The following is a 21,132-nucleotide window of genomic DNA, read 5'->3' on the forward strand; positions in this document are numbered from 1 at the left end:
GTAAGCTCCTTATTGCTTTTTGTAACCCATTTTGAAGCCCCAAGTAGGTGTTCAGTCATTATTAATTGAATGAATTAGTCAATGACTGAATGAACATCAAATCAATGCAACTCTCCTTCTTTTTCAAAGTCTATATCAAGCCACAAAGGACTACTCACTCCTTCAAACTACTCAGTTTCTATCCATTGCATTGTTACAAGGCTGGTTGAATCCAAGTAGAGATTATGTCTCACCATCACCTCCTCCCTTCTACTGCCTCCACACCACCCCTTTTCATGAGCATGTGTTGATTTGAGAGATTTGCTTTGAATGAAGGAAGGAGTTGTTGCATGAGGGAGAGATAAGAGGTGAGGAGTCACAGAAATGAAGCATAGGATGGGTTTCCAGAGGAGAAAGACTGACTTCCTATAGAGAGAAGGAATGTGGGAAAAAGGCAAGAGAGGCAGTGTTGCTTACAGGCCTAAGGGGTAAAAACAAAACAAAACAAAAGATCCAGAGCAAAAGAGATCAGTTTTCTTATAATTTCTGCTCAAACATGGGAGGTGTTCCCAGGGATTGGGGGTCAGCATGGAAGCAGTGGGAGTGCAGCAGGGCATCAGGAAAGGGAATCCTCACCTTGGGCATGTGCAGGAAGGGTAGTGCAAGATGCCTTCTCCAAATGGCTTGTAGATAGCAGTCTTCTTAGAGAGGACCAGAGTTCTGGAACATGAGTGGACATGTGCCAGAGAACATGAAAGACCCCTCCTAAGCCAAAACTGGGTAGGTTTTGATAAGGATAAGATCCTTTAAATTTCTGGTGGCCTTATTGCTAATGCTGGTGAGGTCTCTGGGACATTGGGTTACACATACATGTATTTCTTCACCACAGATCTATAAGCTCAGTCTGAGCTGGATCTGTGTTCTAATCAGTCTTGCACATCCCCCAGGCTAATGTCTTGCTAATGGGGGAAATTCTCAGTCTCCACTTTAGTGCCCTCTTTCCAAAATTACCCTTAAGTCAACCTCTACAAGGCTTTCCCAAGGAGGAGCCTTCCCAGGGCCCCATGCATGTCCTTATTCCTCAGGCTGTAGATGAAAGGGTTCATCATGGGGGTCACCACAGCGTACATCACTGTGGCCACAGAGTCCTTCATGGAGTAGGTGTGGAGAGGCTGCAGATACACCATGCAAAGTGTCCCATAGAAGAGGGAGACCACAGCCAGATGGGAGGCACAGGTGGAGAAGGCTTTGTACTTCTTAGAGGCTGAGGGTATTCGGAGGATGGCTCTGACAATCCAGACATAGGACACAATCATGAACCCAAAGGGGATGAGGAAGATGAAGGAGCCCGTGGTGATCATCATTAGATGGTTGATCTGAGTGTTGGAACATGCGAGCCTCAGCAGGATGTACATCTCACAGAAGATGTAGTGGATCTTCCGGGACCCACAGAAGGTCACCCTTGTCATGAGGAGGGTATGGATAAGGCCATAGAGGATAGAGAAAAACCAACACAAGGCCAGGAGCAGGACACAGAGCCCAGGACACATGGTTGTGGTGTAGTGGAGGGGGCGGCAGATGGCCACATAGCGGTCATACGCCATGGCGGCCAGGATGAGGTTGTCCAGGGCCACCAAAGAGACAAGGAAATACAGCTGCGTCAGGCACCCTGCATAGGAAATGGCTTTGTTCTGGGCCTGAAGATTCACCAGCATCTTGGGGATTGTGTTGGTGACAAAGAAGAGATCAGTGAAGGAGAGGTTGGCCAGGAAGAAGTACATGGGAGTGTGCATGCGGGAGTCAAAGCCTATGGCCAGGATGATGAGCACATTGCCCACCACTGTGACCAGGTACATGGACAGGAACATCCAAAACAGGATCTGCTGCTGCTTGGGATTCTCTGAGAGCCCCAGGAGCTGGAATTCAGAGGCCCCAGTCCAGTTTCCCCCATCCATTTCACCACGAGTCTGAAACATTCACACCAACAGATATTTACTAAATGTCTTCAATTGAATAAGAACATTTGTATAAGCAAAATCAACTTTCTTAGGAAAAAATCTTGGACAAAATTTCATAATTTTTCATATAAGCAACAAAAGTTATAACAAACACAAGAATTATAACATGGAAGTTCTTTATGCAATGTTATCATTCCAGCAACTTCTAATCTGGCATATTCAATATTATAGGATTAATGACTGTGTCTTCTTTTAAATCCTATCATCTTAAAATACACTTGAAGTGTCTAAAGATTACACATTACATGTTATGAGATTGTACAGATTTTTAAATTATATTTCAATCTAGTGTATGTATTCTAAGAAGTGGATATTGTACAACTGGACATGGGGGAAAAGTAAAAGTATTGGAAAGGAGAAGAAAAAATGATCATTACTTGCTCCTATGATGATCTATCTGGAAAATTTAAGGGAACTAACTAAAATGCTATTAGAAATAAAAAGAAAAGTCAGTAAAGTGGCCAATTACAAAATAAATGGACCTAAAACAACATCTTCCAAGTAAGCCATATTGCAGTGTTACTTAGGACTGTTCTGTCAGAACACTTGGTTTCAAATCTGTGTTCTACCACTTTCCAGCTGTGAAACCTCAGGCAGCTTACCTGTGCTTATTCAGACTTGCTTTGTTTATGTGGAAAATGTACTGGGAAGAGAATAAAATCAGGTAATCAAGTGCTTAACACAAAGCTTTGTCATGCAGTGAGCACTCGATAAATATTGCCTATTATTACCATATGTGAACAATAGACTGATTAAAATATAATGTCAAACAATTCCTTCCTCATTCCCAAGTCTAATCTATGCATTAAGAGGTTAGCAAGACCTTCTAACTCCAGAGGGGCATAAAATAAAAATGTAATAAATGGATAGACATATCAAGATTCTGGATAGCAAGATTAAATATTGCAAAGACGCATTTTCTCCTGAATTAATCTAAAATTTACGCTATATGAATGAAGCCAAAACCTGAACAAGAATTTTGGAAAACAAAAGTTATTCTTAATGTCATCTAAAAATAACCATGAAAATTAGTTAGGAAAATGTAAGAAAAAAGAATAATAAAAAAGGAGATCCTTGCTCTGCCAAACACTAAAGACTCTAAACCAGTGAGGCACTGGTGCAAGAACAGATCAATAGAACTGGATGAAGCTTCAGATACAGACCCATGTACATGTCAGATTTAGTGTGGGATGATTATGGTAGTACTTAAAATTGGTAGATAAAGGTTGTAATGTTCAATAAATGGCACTGGGACAACTGCCAAATTATTTGGAGGAAAAAAGTTAAACAGTTTGTATCTTACTAAAGACATTTCAAGTATACTAAAGATTATGTCTTATGTCCTTTTCTTTTTGAAAACCTAGTGTATGTGGAATAAAAATTTTAAATATTCAAAAATCAAAAAAGAAAATATAAATAGATTATATTTAATTCCACCATATGGAGAGAACCATTGTTCACAAGTTGGTATCCTTTTAGCTGAGACATGAAGGACAAAAAAGCCAATCTTGTGAGGTGCTGGGCAAAGAGCACTGCAGAAAGAGAGCTTGCATATGCAAAGGCTCTGCAGTGGGGAAGGTTTGTTGTGTGTAAGAAACTGAATATGAGCCATGATAGAAATTAGTGAGATGTGAGGTTTTGCTGGCAAGCAGGGGTCAGTTCATGCAGAACCTTGTTAAGGTTTTAACATTTTATTCCAAGTGCAGTCAAGAGCCTTAAAGAGTTTTTAGCAGAAAAGGGTGTATCTGTGAAGCAACTCTTCTTCCATTTACATTTTAAAAATCAGGTACAGCTGTTCTAAATTCTCTTTCAGTTCTTATCAAGATATATTACATTAATAACTTTCCTAATATTGAACCATACTTACATTCCTGGTGTATTATTATATGGCATCCTATTTATAAATGGGGTTGGTGCACGGTTTCTTTTTTGCATGTGCCATCCTTATTCACTTTTTGAAATAACTTGGTTTGCATTAATTTCCCTATTAAAATTGTATTCATTTATTCTCAGTTTCTACTATATCAAATTTAGTAAAATTTCTTCAGTGGCTTCAGCTATAATTAAATATATTCCATGATTTTCTTTTTCCAATTAAAAATAGCTTTTACTATATTGTAATCTATTACTATGTTGTAATGTAGGATCAAAACAACAACAAAAAAATATAGTGTGAATAACTCAAGCAATACAGAAAAATTTAAATTTAAGAAAATAGGAACCATTCCAGATTCTGCCATTTTTCTTCTTCCATTTATTTTTTTAAATTCACTCAACAATGTGTTGGGGAAATTTTTCAAGTCAATATTCACATTTATTACCTGTTTTTTCTCTCTTGGTGAATAACTTTATTTTTCTGCCTGCATGACTTTTTTTTCTTTAATCATAACATTAAAAATTTCCCAAGTTCTCTTTAGTGGTTTTTCTCTCTTCATTGATATATCTGATTTAGGGTATCTTTTTTAATCTAAAAATTATGTCTCCCCTCAGTTAAGAGAATTTTCCTTCATTCTTTCATTATTTTATTTCTCTTTCATCCCTTGGAATTTATACTATAACTATACTGGATACATATTTAACATTTCATTTTGGGAACTCTGCCTCATCCTTCCATAAAAAGCCCATATTACATCCCAAACTGAGTCTTTGAAAATGAAGAAACTGATTAAAACACCAGTCGGTTGAACAGACCCCATAGTTTAAGAAGGCTACCACTCCAAATAATCACACGAATGATCCCTTGAGCAGAAAACTTTCTTTGTGGAAAAGGAGAAAACTTTCAAAATTAATTCTTGATCTCAATGGCAAGGGAATATTGCATCTTTCTAAAGATACAGATCATCAATCAATAAGGTTGTTTTTGACATGGAAGAAGGCGGCAGCACAGAGAGGAGTGGAAGCTAGTTTGTCCTCCTGGAACAACTAATAAACAACCAGGAACAACTAGTAAACAATCTGGAATAACTGCAGGGGAGAGCAAACGTGACTGTCCACTCATCATACACCAACCTGAATTGGGAGGAATACCCGAGATCGTTGCATAAAATCTGTAAGTAAGAACTGCGGATTGAAGCTGGGAGCCCCCTCCCTGCCATGATCTTGAACTGCAAAGCCTCTCAGTGCTAGAAAGCAGCTCTGTCTGAGCGAGTGAATATAGCATAGCTGAGCTCCACCTGGGGTTTTAATTAACAAACATGTACTGCTCAATACAAGCTACAAATCCCCAACAAACAGACAGAGCTTTTTGTGGTGACCGACCTTGGAGAGCCAGAGGGTGGCTGCGGACTGGCCCTGAATGGAGCTTTCTGTACCTTTTTCAGGTCAGTGGAGAAAGCCTCAGCCGTTTTCAGTTCCCACCCAGACAAGCGTGGAGATAGCGCACTCCGACCCAGTCAAGGGTGGAGATAGCACAGGCAGAGAGACTATTCAAATGTAAATGACCTCACCCTAAGGGATGTATTTTCCCTAAGAGGAAGAAGGTGCCAGCTCTACTACCCACCTTCCATTCAGAACCAGACCCCAGAACCTGGGGGAAAACAGCCACAGGCCACAGCACCTTACACCAGTCTGGAGCTACAGGCTGACAGGTGTCACCTGCTGGGCAGAAAAGCTCAGTGACTTGAGTCTTCACAGGGTGTACCAATATTCTAAGACACGCCCCCAGGGAGACATGATACTATTGCTTCCTTCTAAGACCTGAGCCCGTTCTGCTCTGGGAAAACCTGATTGGGGTAACCAAGGAAATCAGATGCCTAGACAACAGAAAACTACAACCTACAGTAAGAAAAATGAAGTTATGGCCCAGTCAAAGGAATAAACTTACACTTCAACTGAGATACAGGAATTTAAACAACTAATACTAAAGTAATTCAAAAAGTTTCAGGAAGATATGACAAAAGAGATGAAGCATATAATGAAAACACTGGGCGAACATAAGGTAGAAATTGAAACTTCAAAGAAATAGCTGGCAGAATCTATGGAAATGAAAGGCACAACACAAGAGATGAAAGACATAAGGGAGACATACAACAGCAGATCTCAGAAGGCAGAAGAAAACACTCAGGAACTGGAGAACAAGGCACCTGAAAGTCAACACACAAAAGAACAGATAGAGAAAAGAATGGAAAATTATGAGCAATGTCTCTGGGACCTTAAGGGCAAAAGGAAAAGCAAGAATTTATATGTCATTGGTGTCCCAGAAGGAGAAGAGAAGGGAAAAGGGGCAGAAGCAATAATAGAGGAAATAATCAATGAACATTTCCCATCTCTTATGAAAGACATAATATTATGGATCCAAGAAGAGCAGCACACCCCAAACAGAATAGATCTGAATAGGTCTATACAATATCAAACTTCAAAGATAAAGAGAGAATCTTGAAAGCAGCAAGAGAAAAGCAATTCATCACACACAAAAGAAGCTTGATAAGACTATGTGTGGATTTCTCAGTTAGAAACCATGGAGGCAAGAAGGAAGTGGGGTGATATATTTAAGATACTGAAAGAGAAAAGCCACCAACCAAGAATCCTATATCTGGGAAAACTGTCCTTCAAATATGAGGGAGAGCTTAAAATATTGTCTGACATATAATGACAGAGTTTGTGAACAAGATACCTGCTCTACAGGAAACACTAAAGGAAGCACTGCAGACAGAGAGGAAAAGACAGGAGTGTGAGGTTTGTGAAACAATTTTGGAGAGAGCAGCAGGACAAAGTAAGTACACTGAACAAAGATGACTGTGAGTATGGTTGAAAGAGGAAGATTAGGACCATGTGGGACACCAGAACAAAAGACAAAGGATAAAGACTGGGACTGTGTAACTCAGCGAAACCTAGGGTGATCAATGATTGTAATAAAAGGTACAAATATGTTTAAAAAAAAGAAAGGTTGCTTTTGGGTGAAAAATAAGATCACTGAACTTAAAAATATGATGGAGAAGTAAAGAGAAGTTTCAGTAGTGCAGAAAACAGAATCAGTTTTTGGAATATCATGTCTGCAAGTCCACCAGAACACAAAGGAAAAGAATAAAGAGGTAACGGTGACAAATGACAAGATAAGAGTAAAGGAGAACCTGTGACCCCATACCTGCGTCCCCTCCCTCCCTCTGTGCTGGTGTGGCAGATGCTCTCCCGGGCACTGCACCTGCTCTCTGTCTGCTCCATCATTTCTCAGCTCCCCCTTGTCTTCACGAAAGGGAGTGAAGGGAGGACAGCTGCAGCCAGTTTCCTCTTGCTCTGTGCCCAGTCCCTGATGTTTCTCACTTGCTGGTTTTCCAGGACCCTATCGAGGATAATCACCCACCTTCTCCCTTTGGCTGAGTCCACTGGCTCTTTGGCCCTTTTTAGCTTGTCCCTCAATCCAGCCCCACTGCTCCATGCCATCCAGAAATTCCTCGAAGTTCCTAACCTGTGATATCACCTGTTCCTGTTTTCCAGAGGGGTTTTTACATTTCTAAAACAACTTTTTATACTTCTTGGATCACTTTGAAATGCAAAAGAGGGAAACAAATATACCTAAATTTTCTTCTATTACATTGTTTCATTAAAAATATTTAATCTTGATATGGAGACAGTCTTCACAAGAACAGCATCAAAGGCAGAAACATGATGAAAAAATAGGCCATGTTTTACTCACTTAAAAATGAAATTCTTCCATCACCAAAACACCATGATACTACAACAAAATACAAACAAAAAAGTTTGAGGAAAAATGGTTATTGTGCTAAATACAGAAAGAGCTGTTGTAAACCAATAATAAATTACCAACCCCCCATAGAAAAATAGAAACAGACATGAATATGCAATTCACAAAAGAAGATCAAAGTCAACAGACACATGAAAAAAAACACACAGCTTCACTATTTATCATTGGATGGAATGAACGTGCAGTTTTATATACCAATGAAAGTAACAGCTTTCCAGAGAGCAACTTGACATTCTATTTGCTGTTGAGATTATGAATTAATTTTGTAAAGTTTTCTCCTTTTCCAGATAGAAAGTCTTCTGCTAAGGGGATCATTCATCTGATTATTTGGAGTGATATCCTTCTTAAACTACTGAGTCTGTTCAAGTGACTGGTATAGTAATCTGTCTTTTCATTTTCAAAGAATCAGATTGGGATGTAATATGGACTTTTTTAAGGGAGAATGGGACAGAGCCCTTTGAGAAACCTAGTTTTAGGTTTTTATCTTAAAACCATTATCAGATAAAAAAATAGATATATATGTATAAGATGTTTCTCAGAACCTTGTCAGAAACAGTAAAAAAAAAAAACTACTTAAGTAACCATCATTAGAATTATAAAGGCACAATCCATATAATTAATGGTACACAATGAAGCCATTATAAAGTAATGTGTCCCATATATGTGTGTGTTTATGATAATTGTTAAATTAAAATGTGATTTATTCTTACATAGTAAAATAGAAAAATTACAGATTCTGCTTACTGAATACTAGTAGGGTCAGCCCCTTAGTGACATTGTGAGGCTGGTGTGAGGAAATGCATGGAAGTGGCATCCTCATTGCCTTCAGGAATGTTCTCTAAATTAAATTCTGATTGCTTGCTTCCTCTATCAGTTGGGCTCCCCATTTCCTCCAGAACAAAGACAAGTTTGTGGCCAGGAGCTGACAGCTCTGGATGCCTCCTCCGCAGGAGCCTCTCCCACTCCCCTGAGCTTGCTTCTTGCATTTTTCTAGAATGCCACAAAATGCCTTCCTCATCCTTGCACCAGCCATTCATTTCCACCACATGCCCTTGCTCCAACCTGTCCATCCAATATGAGTCTGGTAAGATCCATCATTGATCCCGCCTGGGCATCCTCTCCTGGTGGTGTCTCCCCCACCCTGGAGGTAACCCCCACCTCTGCATTGCTTTCTGATTCTCTATTCTTTTCTGGTGGCCCCTTCCCATGTTTTGCATTCATGTCTGTCTTCCCTGCAGGACTGTGAGATCCTCAAGAGCAGGGACAATATCACTTTCTTGACTGCATCCCCCAGACCTCATGCAATGCCAGGTACACTGTGGGGATCAATAAGTGAGGGTTGAATCGAACTATTTAGAATATTAGGCATTCTGTGCATTGGAGACGAATGAATGGCAAAGGAGCCTAAATAAATTAGAGACAGATAAAAATACAGCCAGTGTTCCAGGGAGGGGTGAAGCCTGGACAGAAAATTCCATCTGGAATATGATGAAGGTGCAGTGGCAGCAGGATAAGCAAATGGAGATGTGGGAAATATGAGCAACCTGAGAGAGTGAAGGGATTTGGAGCTCCAAGGTTGGGGAAGGGGCAGACCCAGCATCATTAAGCCAATGAGGGGATTCAATACCCCCATTTACAGAGCTTAATTTCCAGATTATTCACCTTCGATGTGATATGGAAGGAGATTTTGAGTCAAAAGTTTGGGTCCAAGCTCCAGCTTAATACAACTTTTTTTTTAGCAAACTGCTACCCTTTACCAAGCACTTGCTCGGACAATGTGTTAAGTGCATTATATACATATACAAATCTTATATTTAGCTTGCACCACTGCACTACATGGTTTTCTTAACCTGTTTTATAGATGAGGCAACTGAGACTTAGAAGGTTAATGTGTCCCAGAATTGCCCTTAAACGATGGAGCCAGGATTTGAAGTCCCTCTCTGCCTGCAAAGTCCATGCCCTACCTACTCTGCCACATGTCAAATGAGAAACACAAAGCCCACATCATCGGAGGTTCAGTGGAAGAGAAACAGCCATAAAGCCCTGAGGAGGAGGTGCTGTTATAGGGATCACAAAGGGAGTCCTATTAACCATTTCCTCAAACGTCTGACCTTCTCACAATCCCCTCAGGTAGGAAAACCTGCTATCAGGGCTAGAGAAGGATCAGGCACTCCAATCTCACCTCTATCTGGGGGTCTGGCTTGCCCCCAACTCACAGGAGCGGCCTCAGTTCACCCTGTGTCTTCAGGGAATGGTCCAGGATGTCAAGGTGGATGTCGACTTGTTGCTGGTCCCTTGGTGCTGTCTACAGGGGAGACAGAAGAATGTGGGAACGTATTATTATGGGGTTTCCATACAAAGGGATATAGATTATTCAGGTCAGGAGCCTGGGAATAAAAAGAGAGTTAGAGATGAGCTGGCTGTCAGGGGACTAAATGCTGTGTCAGGGAAGAGGGCCAGTGAAGAAGTGAGCTCCCCAACTTGGAAGGCATCCAAACTGATGCATGATCCCATGGGCTGAGTGGTTATTTCAGAGCAGATTCAAGTGTTAGTGGAAGTAGGTGATGGTTAACACTAAGATTCCAAAAGATAGAGTGATTGTGTAGTGTTCCTTTGGCATTTGAATGAATACAGGAGTGTCCCTTAACACATGCTCTGGAGACTTTCTTATCTTTGCATCTGTTATTTCTTACCTATATAGTTCTCCTGTGGATCAACACCAATCCTGACACTACTTACGTGAGGCTTTGAGCCTAAGAGCCCTGCCCAAAGTCATGGAATGATTTGGTGACAGAGATGAGACTTTGACCAGGAATTCCAGGCTGGGTATTTGCTTTGTGTTAGCCTGGCACTGGGAGGAAGGAAGCCAGCAAAAGGGAAGCTGCTTGCCTCTTAGAGAAACAACGAGTGGGATCGAGGGTGGGGGACTGATGGGCTCATCCCAGAGATCACCCAGTACTCCAAGAGTGACCTCAGGAAGAAACAGAAATACCACCTGACTCCCTGCAGGGATCCCAACCTGAGCTCACCTGGCCACCACCTCTGTTTCTGCCATGGAGACAGAGGTTGCCCATCTCCTTAGACCCCATCAGAAACTACTTCCTTCAACAGGCTGTCTGGGACATCTGCTTGACAGGAAGGAGGGTACGAGGCAGGTAACAGAGCCAGGGAAGGCAGAAGATACCCAAAGAAATGGATAAGCACCCTCCCATATTTAAATGTGCATCAGAATCACCTGAGATACTTGTTTATACAAAAAGCTGTTTTTCTGACTCTCTCTCTTGAAACACTAGTTCAGTATCCCTGGTCTGATGACCAGAGCCTTTTCAGCAAAACCCTGGTAATTATGGTCCTGGACCGTGGGAAACACTGCTCTGAGTCTAATTTAGTGCATTACAAACCCTTGTATGGTCAGACAGTCTTACAGACAAACCTGCTGCTGCAGGGCTGGGTGGACAAAGGGCTAAGAGGGTGGGGCAGCATGTAAAGGGCTCCCGACTTGGCATTGGAAATGGGTTTTAGTACCTCCTCTGGCACCCTAGCTCTGTGACCTTGAATAGACCACACACCCTGCTGGGCATCCTCATCTCACCAAGAAAGCCTTTCCTGCAGGTTGTGAGAATGACATGCAACAGGGCACCTGACATCACTTGAAAAACTACAGAGTGCTAGGAAGGTTGGAGGAGTTGTATTACCTTCAAACACAAAAGGGTTAGAGTCTATGAAAACTGTCCAAAGAATGTATGTTTGTGAGAGAGAAAATTAGGCAAGGGAAGGTAAGAAAGGGAGGAGAGAGGAGGTGAGAGCCTGGGACTTGTAGACCTTACCCAGCTGCCCTGTGCTGGTCTGAGTTCACTGGTTCTTCCTTTTTCCACCATCTGATGAAAACAGCCTAAGACATTGTACCCTCTCGGGAGGGCTTTGGGACTTGTGGCTGGAATAGAGAAGAGAGGAAGCAGGGGAATTGGTGCCTGTTCTTCACTTCCTGCAAAAGAGGAGACAGAACATAAGGGTGTGGGTGCCCAGTGAGGCCAGGGGCCTGTGAGCATCAGATTCACCAAGGAACGAGCTGAGCCTACCCCGCCACAGGCCTATTTATCAGTTTTGGGGAGGCCTTGGGGAAACAATCCCAAGACAGCTTCTTGAGATGATCATGGGTAATTGCTTCAGTGTTAATATCTAGAAGCAGGGGTCTTGGGAAATGATTCTGTTTTCAAGGAATAAACCAAGCAATCCTAAAAGGTGTCCTAGGAGTACAAGCAAGCCAGAAATAAAGCAGACTATGTCGCATAAGCTATCGAAAATCATAGTTGGAGGAAAATAACATTATGCTAGACCTCACATTATTTCTCTTAATAGGTTTTTCAAATATGGCATCCAGCATAAAACCAAAGATAAGCAGACACGCAAAGAAATAAGATCCCAAAGCTAGAACCAGGAGATATGGGCATGCAGAGACTCCAGTCTTTTGCTCATTTTTTGGCTGGGCTATCCATCTTTTTCATGTTGACTTGTAATGTTGTGCATTGCAGCGATGAGTCTTTTGTCACATGTATGTAGTAAGAATATGGGTTTTTGTTCAGTGGATGGTGGCTCTTGAGCAACAGAAGATTTTAATTTTAAAATGGTCCAATCTATCAATTTTCATTTTATGGTTAGTGATTTTTTTTTTTTTAGACAAAAGGAGGATTTATTTTCAGAAAACTAGAGTGTCTTATAGAACTTAAAAGCAAATGGATTGGAAAACTTGAGCATCATCAGGATTCTCTCTCTCTACCTCTCCTTTCTACTCCTTTCTGCCTACTTCATGTCTCTCCCTTCCTTCTTCCCTCCCTTCATCTCTCTCTCCCTCCCTCCCTCCATCCTTCCCTCCTTTCCTTCCTTCCTTCCCCCTACTCTTCACCCTACCTTCTTCCTTCTCTTCTCTCTCTCATTTTCTGTCTCCAAACAGGTTTCCTGTGCTTCTCCAGTCCACATAACAATAAACGCAGCTTCTGACAATTCTCAAACTTTACAGCTTACAGTCCAGGCACCCAACTACAGGCTAGGCTATCTTTTTCAGTTCAAATTCCAGCTCATCCTTCTCAGTTACAGTTCCAAAATTCCATGGGATTTTCTATTGTTGTGCTACCATCTCCCCAAATTGTGTTCCAAACCACACACTCCTGTCTTCTATCACCCTGTAGTGCTCCCTTTAGTATTTCCTGTTGGGCGGGTGTCTTGTTCACAAAGTCTCTCATTGTCTGTTTGTCAGAAAATATTTTGAGCTCTCCCTCATATTTCAAGGACAGCTTTGCTGGATATAGGATTCTTGGTTGGCGGTTTTTCTCTTTCATTATCTTAAATATATCACACCACTTCCTTCTTGCCTCCATGGTTTCTGCTGAGAGATCTGCACATAGTCTTATTAAGCTTCCTTTGTATGTAATGGATTGCTTTTCTCTTGCTGCTTTCAGGATTCTCTCTTTCTCTTTGACATTTGATAATCTGATTATTAAGTGTCTTGGTGTAGGCCTATTCAGATCTCTTCTGTTTGGCGTATGCTGTGCTTCTTGGAACTGTAATTTTATGTCTTTCATAAGAGATGGGAAATTTTCATTAATTATTTCCTCTATTATTGCTTCTTCCCCCTTTCCCTTCTCTTCTCCTTCTGGGACACCAATGATACGTACATTATTGTACTTTGTTTCATCCTTGAGTTCCCAGAGACGTTGCTCATATTTTTTCATTCTTTTCTCCATCTGCTCCTTTGTGTGTAGGCTTTCAGGTGTTTTGTTCTCCAGTTCCTGAGTGTTTTCTTCTGCCTCTTGAGATCTGCTGTTGTATGTTTCCATTTTGTCTTTCATCTTGTGTGTTGTGCCTTTCATTTCCATAGATTCTACTAGTTGTTTTTTGAACTTTTGATTTCTGCCGTATATATGCCCAGTGTTTCCTTTACAGCCTCTATCTCTTTTGTAATATCTTCTCTAAACTTTTTGAATTGATTTAGCATTAATTGTTTAAATTCCTGTATCTCAGTTGAAGTGTACATTTGTTCCTTTGACTGGGCCATAACTTTGTTTTTCTTAGTGTAGGTTGTAATTTTCTGTTGTCTAAGCATGGTTTCCTTGGTTATCCAAATCAGGTTTTCCCAGACCAGAACAGGCTCAGGTCCCAGAGGGAAGAAATATTCAGTATCTAGTTTCCCTGCAGGTGTGTCTTAGAAAATTGCTCCACCCTTTGATGTCTCAAGTCACTGTGCTTTTCTGCCCAGCAGATGATGACTGTTAGCCTATAATTCTTGACTGGTGTGAGGAGGTATGATGGTTGGTGATTTTTGTATCTTAAGAAATCTTTGCTAAATCTTTGCCAGTGTTTGCCTCTACACTTTGCCAGCATTTTCCTCTAAAGAATTTATTATTTTGCTTTTCATATTTAGATCTATATAAATCTAGAATTGATTTTTTTTATATCAGGTGAAGAAGAGGTCAAGATTCAATACACCCTTCCCCCCAAGTACAAATGTCCAGCTGAACTAGTGCCATTTATTCAAAAGACCATCCTTTCCCCACAGCACTGTTATGTAAATCTTTATCATTAGTTAGGGGATATTAATCATTTGTGATCTGTTTCTGGACTGTTTGTTATGTCAGTTTGTCAGTTTGTCTATCCATGCATCAATACACCCCTGCATTCATTACTATATCTTCCTATTTCTGGTTTAAGTATTTTGTTCTTCTTCTTTAGTATTTCTTTGCCTATTCGTGGCTCTGTATTTCCATATAAATTTTAGAATAGGCTTAACAATTTCCTCAAAAAGATCTGCTCAGACTTTGATTTAAATTGCATTAAAACTATAGATTAATTTGGAGAATAGGCATCTTTACAGTATTGAGCCTTCTAAATCATGCATGTGGCATATTTCTCCATTTTCTTGGTCTTTAAATTATCTTAATGTTTATAGTGTTCAGAGTACTTCTTTTGCTATATTTATACTTATGTATTTGATACTTTTTAAATGCTGTGTAAATGGGATCATTTTAAAGATTTTGTTTTCTACTTGTTTGCTTCATATATGGAAATACAGTTGATTTTCAGCTATTGACCTTGTATCTGGTGATCTTGCTAGAGACACTTATTCATTCCATTGATTTGTGCATTGTTTTGCATTTCCTATATTTACAATCAGGTGATTTATGACTATTGAGATTTTCCTTTCTCTCCAATCCTTATGTCTTTTATTTCTTTTCTTGCCTTATTGTATTCGCTACAACTTCCAGTATGATTTTGAATAGAAGTGTTGAAAAATGTTCCTTATTTCATTCCTGATCATGGAGGAAAGCTTTAAATATTTCATCATTGTATATAATGTTAGCTCTATATAAGGGGTCAGCAAACTGTAGCCCCTGAGTCAAATCTATTGACCATCTGGTTGTATTGTATTGGAACACAGCCAGGCCCATTTCTTTATGTATTGTTTATGGCTGCTTTTGTATTACAATGACAGATTTGAGTAATTGTGGCAGAGACCTTGAAGCCTAAAATATTTTCTATCTTACCCATTAAAGAAAATGTTTGCCAACCCATCCTCCAAATTTTTTTTACATATCTTTTATCAGATTAAGAATGTTCTTTTCTAATTCTGGCTTCTAAGAGTTCTTTTCTTTTATTAATGAAAAAGTGATTACTTTTGTTCTTTTTCTATTTCTAGTTTCCCGAGATGTAAGCTTTCTTATTTTCTTTTTATTCATTTAAGTTTATGTGTTTTCTTCTAAGTGCTGCTTTAGCTGCATTCTATAAGTTTTGATGTTTTATCTTCATTATAATTCCATTTTGAACATATTTTCTAATATTCATTTTCATTTTTTCTTTGACCCCTGGGTTATTTACAATTGTATTATTCAAATTCATGATAGTTGGGCTCATTCTGTTATTTCTTTGTTATTGATTCCTAACTTAATTCCATTATGGTCAGAGAATATCTTCTGAATTATTTCAATCTTCTTAGATTTGCTGATGTTTTCTTAATGGCCTAGCATATGGCTGACTTTGATAAATGTCCTTTGTGACATTGAAAAAGAATATAGGTTTTGTCATTGTTGCGAATAGTATCCCGAATATATCATTTAGGTCAATTTTGTTAATTGTGTAATTCAGATTTGCTATATACTCACTAATCTTTTCATCTACTTGTTCTATCAGCTATTGAAAGAGGTGAATTAAAGTTTCCCACTATTATTGTGCATTTGTTTATTTTACTTCAAGTTCTGTCAATTTTTACATTATATATTTTCAAGCTATCTTGTTGGGTTTATGTAGATTTAGAATGGTGATATAATCCTGATAGAATGACCCCTTTATAATTATGAAATACCTGTCTTTATCTCTAGTAATACTTCTTGCTTTTCAAAAATCTGCATTTTCTCTTTATTATTGTCTGCATGGTATATTGTTTTCCATCCTTTAACCTCTCTGAGTCCATATATTTAAAGTGTGTCTTTGTAAGCAGCATATGGTTATTTTTATCCTGTTAGAAAATTTTCATCTTTTATTTGGAATATTTAACCTTTTAAATTAAATGTCATTGCCAATATGTTTGAATTTATATCTACCATCTTCTATTAGTTTTATATTTTGACCCACCCATCTGTTTTAATGTTCCCTTTTCCTTCCTTCTTGTCTTCTTTAGAATTAATCAAATATTTTCTATTATCTAATTTTCTCTTATAAATAATTTTAGTTATATATTGTTAACAATTTTTAGTGATTTTTCTAGAATATTTCAACATGCATCCTTTGCCTATTACAGTCTAGTAGAAATGATCATTTTTACCATGATCCTGCTAGAACCTTAGAACATTTAACCACCGTTTACTGTACTCTTTCCTTTACATTATTACTGCCATGAAATTTATTTCCACACATAATTTGAACTTCACAAGATATTACAGTTTTTGTTTTGTTGAGACAATGTTCAACTTATATTTATTATTTCTGGTGCTTTTTACTCCCTCCTGCATTTCCATGTTTCTGCCTGGGATTATTTTCATTTTGCCTACAGATTTTTTGCGGAGGGGAGACCTGCAGTGACAAATTCCACTGGTTTTGTCTGTCTAAAAATTCCATTAATTAACTAATATATATTTATTTATTTATAGATCCAAAGTGTACAATCAGTTGCCCACAGTGCCATCATACAGTTGTGCAACCATCACCACAATTTTTTATTCAATTTTTAGAACATTTTCATTACTCCAGAAAAGGAACAGAGATAAAAGAAGAAAACTCAAATCTTCCCATACCCCTAACCATCCCCATCCATTATAGATTCATAGTATTGGTATAGTACATTTGTTACTGTTGATGAAAGAATGTTAAAATACTACTAACTGTAGTATATAGTTTGCAATAGGTGTATTTTTTTTCCTATATGCCCCTCTCTTAATAACTTCTAGTTATTGTGTCATACATTTGTTCTAGTTCATGAGAGAGATTTCTAATATTTGTATAGTTAATCATGGACATTGTCCACCTCAAGGTTCACTGTTTTATACATTTCCATCTTTTAACCTCCAACTTTTCTTCTGGTGACATATGTGACTCTGACCTTACCCTTCCCACCACATTCACAGACCATTCAGGACTGTTAGTTATTCTCACAATGTGCTACCATTATCTCTGTCCATTTCAAAATGTTTAGGTTCACCCTAGTTGCACATTCTGCTCATAATAAGCAACCACTCCCTATTCTTTAGTCTCGTTCTATATCCTTGTAACTTATATTTCATGCCTATGAGTTTACATATTATAATTAGTTCACATCAGTGAGACCATGCAATATTTGTCCTTATGTGTCTGTCTTATTTCACTCAATGTAGTGTCCTCAAGGTTTCTTCTTCAACCCGTTTTTGTTAAGATGGTTTTGTTCACACACCATGCATTCCATCCTAAGTAAACAATTGATGGTTCCCTGTATAGTCACATATTTATATATTCACCACAATCGCCACTATCTATATAAGAGTATCTCCTTTTCTTCCACAAAGAAGGAGGAAGAATCAAAGAAGGCAGAGAGATGAGAGAGAGAGAGAAAGAGAGAGAGAGAGAGAGAAAGAGAGAGGGAGAGAGACAAAACATAACATCTAGGAAGCACCAGAAGTAAAGACAGCATTAAACTAAAGTAGAATAAAGAGTCAGACTCATCACCAATGCCAAGAGTCCCATACTCTTCCCCCATGTCTCCCCCATATGCATTTAGCTGTGGTATATTGCCTTTGTTATATTAAAGGAAACATAATACAGTGTTTCTGTTAATTATAGTCTCATTTGCATTGATTGTATTTTCCACCCAATCCCACCCTATTTTTAACACCTTGCAATGTTGACATTCATCTGTTCTACCTCATGTAAAGCAAATTGTGCCAGTTTGAATGTATTATGTCCCCCAAACGCCATTATCTTTGATGTAATCTTGTGTGGGCAGACCTATCAGTGTTAATTAGATTGAAATTCTTTGATTGTTTCCATGGAGATGTGCCCCACCCAACTGTGGGTGATGACTCTGATTGGATAATTTCTATGAAGATGTTGGCCTGCCCATTCAGGGTGGGTCAAAATTAAGTTACTGGAGCACTGTATAAGATCAGACAAAAGGAGAAAGCTGCTACAGCCAAGAAGGACACTTTGAAGAAAGCACAGGAGCTGCAGATGACATACAGTTTGAAGACAGCTGTTGAAAGCAGTCTCTTGCTCCAGAGAAACTGAGAGAGGAGGAATACCCCAAGTGCAACTAAGAGTGACATTTTTGAGGAACTGCAGCCTAGAGAGGAATGTCCTGGGAGAAAGCCATTTTGAAACCAGAACTTTGGAGCAGACACCAGCCACATGCCTTCCCAGCTAACAGAGGTTTTCTGGACACCATTGGCCATCCTCCAGATTGTTGATGCCTTACATTGGATACTTTATGGCCTTTAAGACTGTAACTGTGTAACCAAATAAACCCCCTTTATAAAAGCCAATCCATTTCTGGTGTTTTGCATTCCAGTAGCATTAGCAAACTAGAACTCAAATTTTACCTTTTATCACATTCGTTGAGCACCCTAGGTTTCACTGAGTTATTCAGTCCCAGTCTCTATGTTTTCTCTTTCCTTCTGGTGTCCCACATGGTCCTAACCTTCCTCTTTCAACCAAACTCATTGCCATCTTTGTTCAGCTTACTTACATTGCTGTGCTACTATCTCCCAAAATTGTTTCCCAAACCCCTCATTACTGTCTTTTCCTTCTGGTCTGTAGTGTTCCCTTTAGTGTTTCCCACAGAGCAGGTATCTTGTTCACAAACTGTCATTGTCTGTTTGTCAGAGAATATTTTAAGCTCTCCCTCATATTTGAAGGACAGTTTTGCCAGATATAGGATACTTGGTTGATGGTTTTTCTCTTTCAGTATCTTAAATATGTCACCCCACTTCCTTCTTGCCTCCACAGTTTCTATTGAGAAATCCGCACGTAATCTTATCAATCTTCCTTTGCATGTGATGGACTGCTTTTCTCTTGCTGCTTTCAGGATTCTCTCTTTATCTTTGACATTTGATAATCTGATTATTAAGTGTCTTGGCATAGGCCTATTCAGAGCTATTCTGTTTGGGGTACACTGCACTTCTTGGATCCATAATTTTATGTCTTTCATATGAATTTTCATTGATTATTTCCTCTATTATTGCTTCTGCCCCTTTTCACTTCTCTTCTTCTTCTGAGACACCCATGACACATACATTCCTGAGTTTTGGGTAGTCATTCAGTTCCTGGAGATGTTGCTCATATTTTTCCATTCTTTTCTCTACCTGTTCTTTTGTGTGTATGCTTTTCAGGTGTCTTGTTCTCCAGTTCCTGAGTGTTTTATTCTGCCTCTTGAGATCTGATGTTGTCTCCACTGAGTCTTTCATCTCTTGAGTTGTGCCTTTCATTTCCATAGATCCTGCCAGTTGTTTTTTGAATGTTTGATTTCTACCTTTTGTTCACCCAGTGTTTCATTATATGCTTCATTTCTTTTGCCATATCGTCCTTAAACTTTTTGAATTGATTTAGTATTGTTTAAATTTCTGTATCTCAGGTGAAGTGTAAGTTTGTTCCTCTGACTGGGCCATAACTTTGTTTTTCTTAGTGTAGGTTGTATTTTTCTGTTGTCTTGGCATCTGGTTTCCTTGGTTACCCCAATCAGGTCTTCCCAGACCAGAATGGGCTCAGGTCTAGAAGGAGGCAATAGTATCCTTTTCCCTGAGGGTGTCTTTAATTGATACACCCTTTGAAGCCTCAAGTCACTGTGCTTTTCTGCCCAGCAGGTAGCACCTGTCAGCCTGTAGCTCCAGACTGTTGTAAGGTGGTATGGCCTGTGGCTGTTTTCCCCCAGGTTCTGGGGTCTGGTTCTGAATGGAAGGTGGGTAGTAGAGCTTGGTCCCATCTTTCTCTTCTTAGGGAAGATACAGCCCCTGGTGAGAGTTCGTTTACATTCAGATAGTCTCTCATGCCTGTGCGATCTCCACCCTTGTCTGGGTCAGGGTGCTGGGAACTGAAAACGGCTGAGGCTTTCTCCTCTGTGCCAAGAAAGGTACAGAAATCCCACCTTCAGGTCGAAGTCTGCAGCCACCCTGTTTCACCCATTGGCTGAGACAGCACCTGGTCCTCTGGGCTCCCCCTCCCTCCCAGAGAGGTCCTCCAGCTCTCCAAGGTCAGTCGTCACCAAAAGCCTCTGTCTGCTTGTTGGGGATTCATAGCTTGAATTGAGCAGTCCATGCTTATTAATAAAACCCCAGTTGGAGTTCAGCTGAGCTATGTTTGCTTGCTCAGACAGTGCTGCTTTCTAGCACAGTGAGGCTTTGCAGTTTGCTGTGGGGGAGGGGGCTCTCAGCTCAGGTCTGCAGTTTTTACTTACAGATTTTATGCTGTGATTTTGGGCATTCTTCCCCATTCAGGTTGGTGTATGATAAGTGGACAGTCAAGTTTGACCCCCCACAGTTATTCCAGATTATTTACTAGTTGTTCCTGGTTGTTTATTAGTTGTTCCAGGGAGACTAAGAAGCTTCCACTCCTCTCTATGCTTTCATCTTAGCTCCCCCTCCTCTTCATTTATTTTTGAAGAATGTTTTTGCTGTATACAGAATTCTAGGCTGGCAGATAATAATTCAGCAATTTAAAGATGTCAATGCATTGTCTTTTGGCTTCCTTCATTTCTGTTATAAAGTTTGCTGTCAATCTTATCATTGCTCTTATGAAGGTAATGTTTTCCTTCCCATCCCCAGCTGCTTTTAGGGATTTTTTTTCTTTTTGTTTGGTTTTCAGCAGTTTTACTTTGATAGGTCTGGATTTGATTTTCTTTGAATTTATATATCTTGGTTTTGATGAGCTCCTTCAATCTGGAGTTTGGTGTCTTTCATTGGCTTGGAAAATCCTTGGTCATTATTT

The 21,132-nt window shown here is 39.5% G+C and overlaps 1 protein-coding gene and 1 pseudogene across 1 annotated transcript; both read right to left on the minus strand.

Moving 5' to 3' along the window:
- Positions 1-1,004: 1,004 nt before the first annotated feature.
- Positions 1,005-1,982, minus strand: LOC119514669 (olfactory receptor 1D2-like). The gene has a single exon (XM_037810463.1). The coding sequence runs from the start codon at positions 1,953-1,955 to the stop codon at positions 1,005-1,007; it is 951 nt and encodes a 316-aa protein (XP_037666391.1). The 5' UTR covers positions 1,956-1,982.
- Positions 1,983-9,910: 7,928 nt separating this feature from the next.
- LOC119514670 overlaps positions 9,911-21,132 on the minus strand; it is a 28,742-nt pseudogene continuing 17,520 nt past the window's right edge.

Source organism: Choloepus didactylus, chromosome 18 (assembly GCF_015220235.1).
Source record: "Choloepus didactylus isolate mChoDid1 chromosome 18, mChoDid1.pri, whole genome shotgun sequence".
NCBI lineage: Eukaryota > Metazoa > Chordata > Mammalia > Pilosa > Megalonychidae > Choloepus > Choloepus didactylus.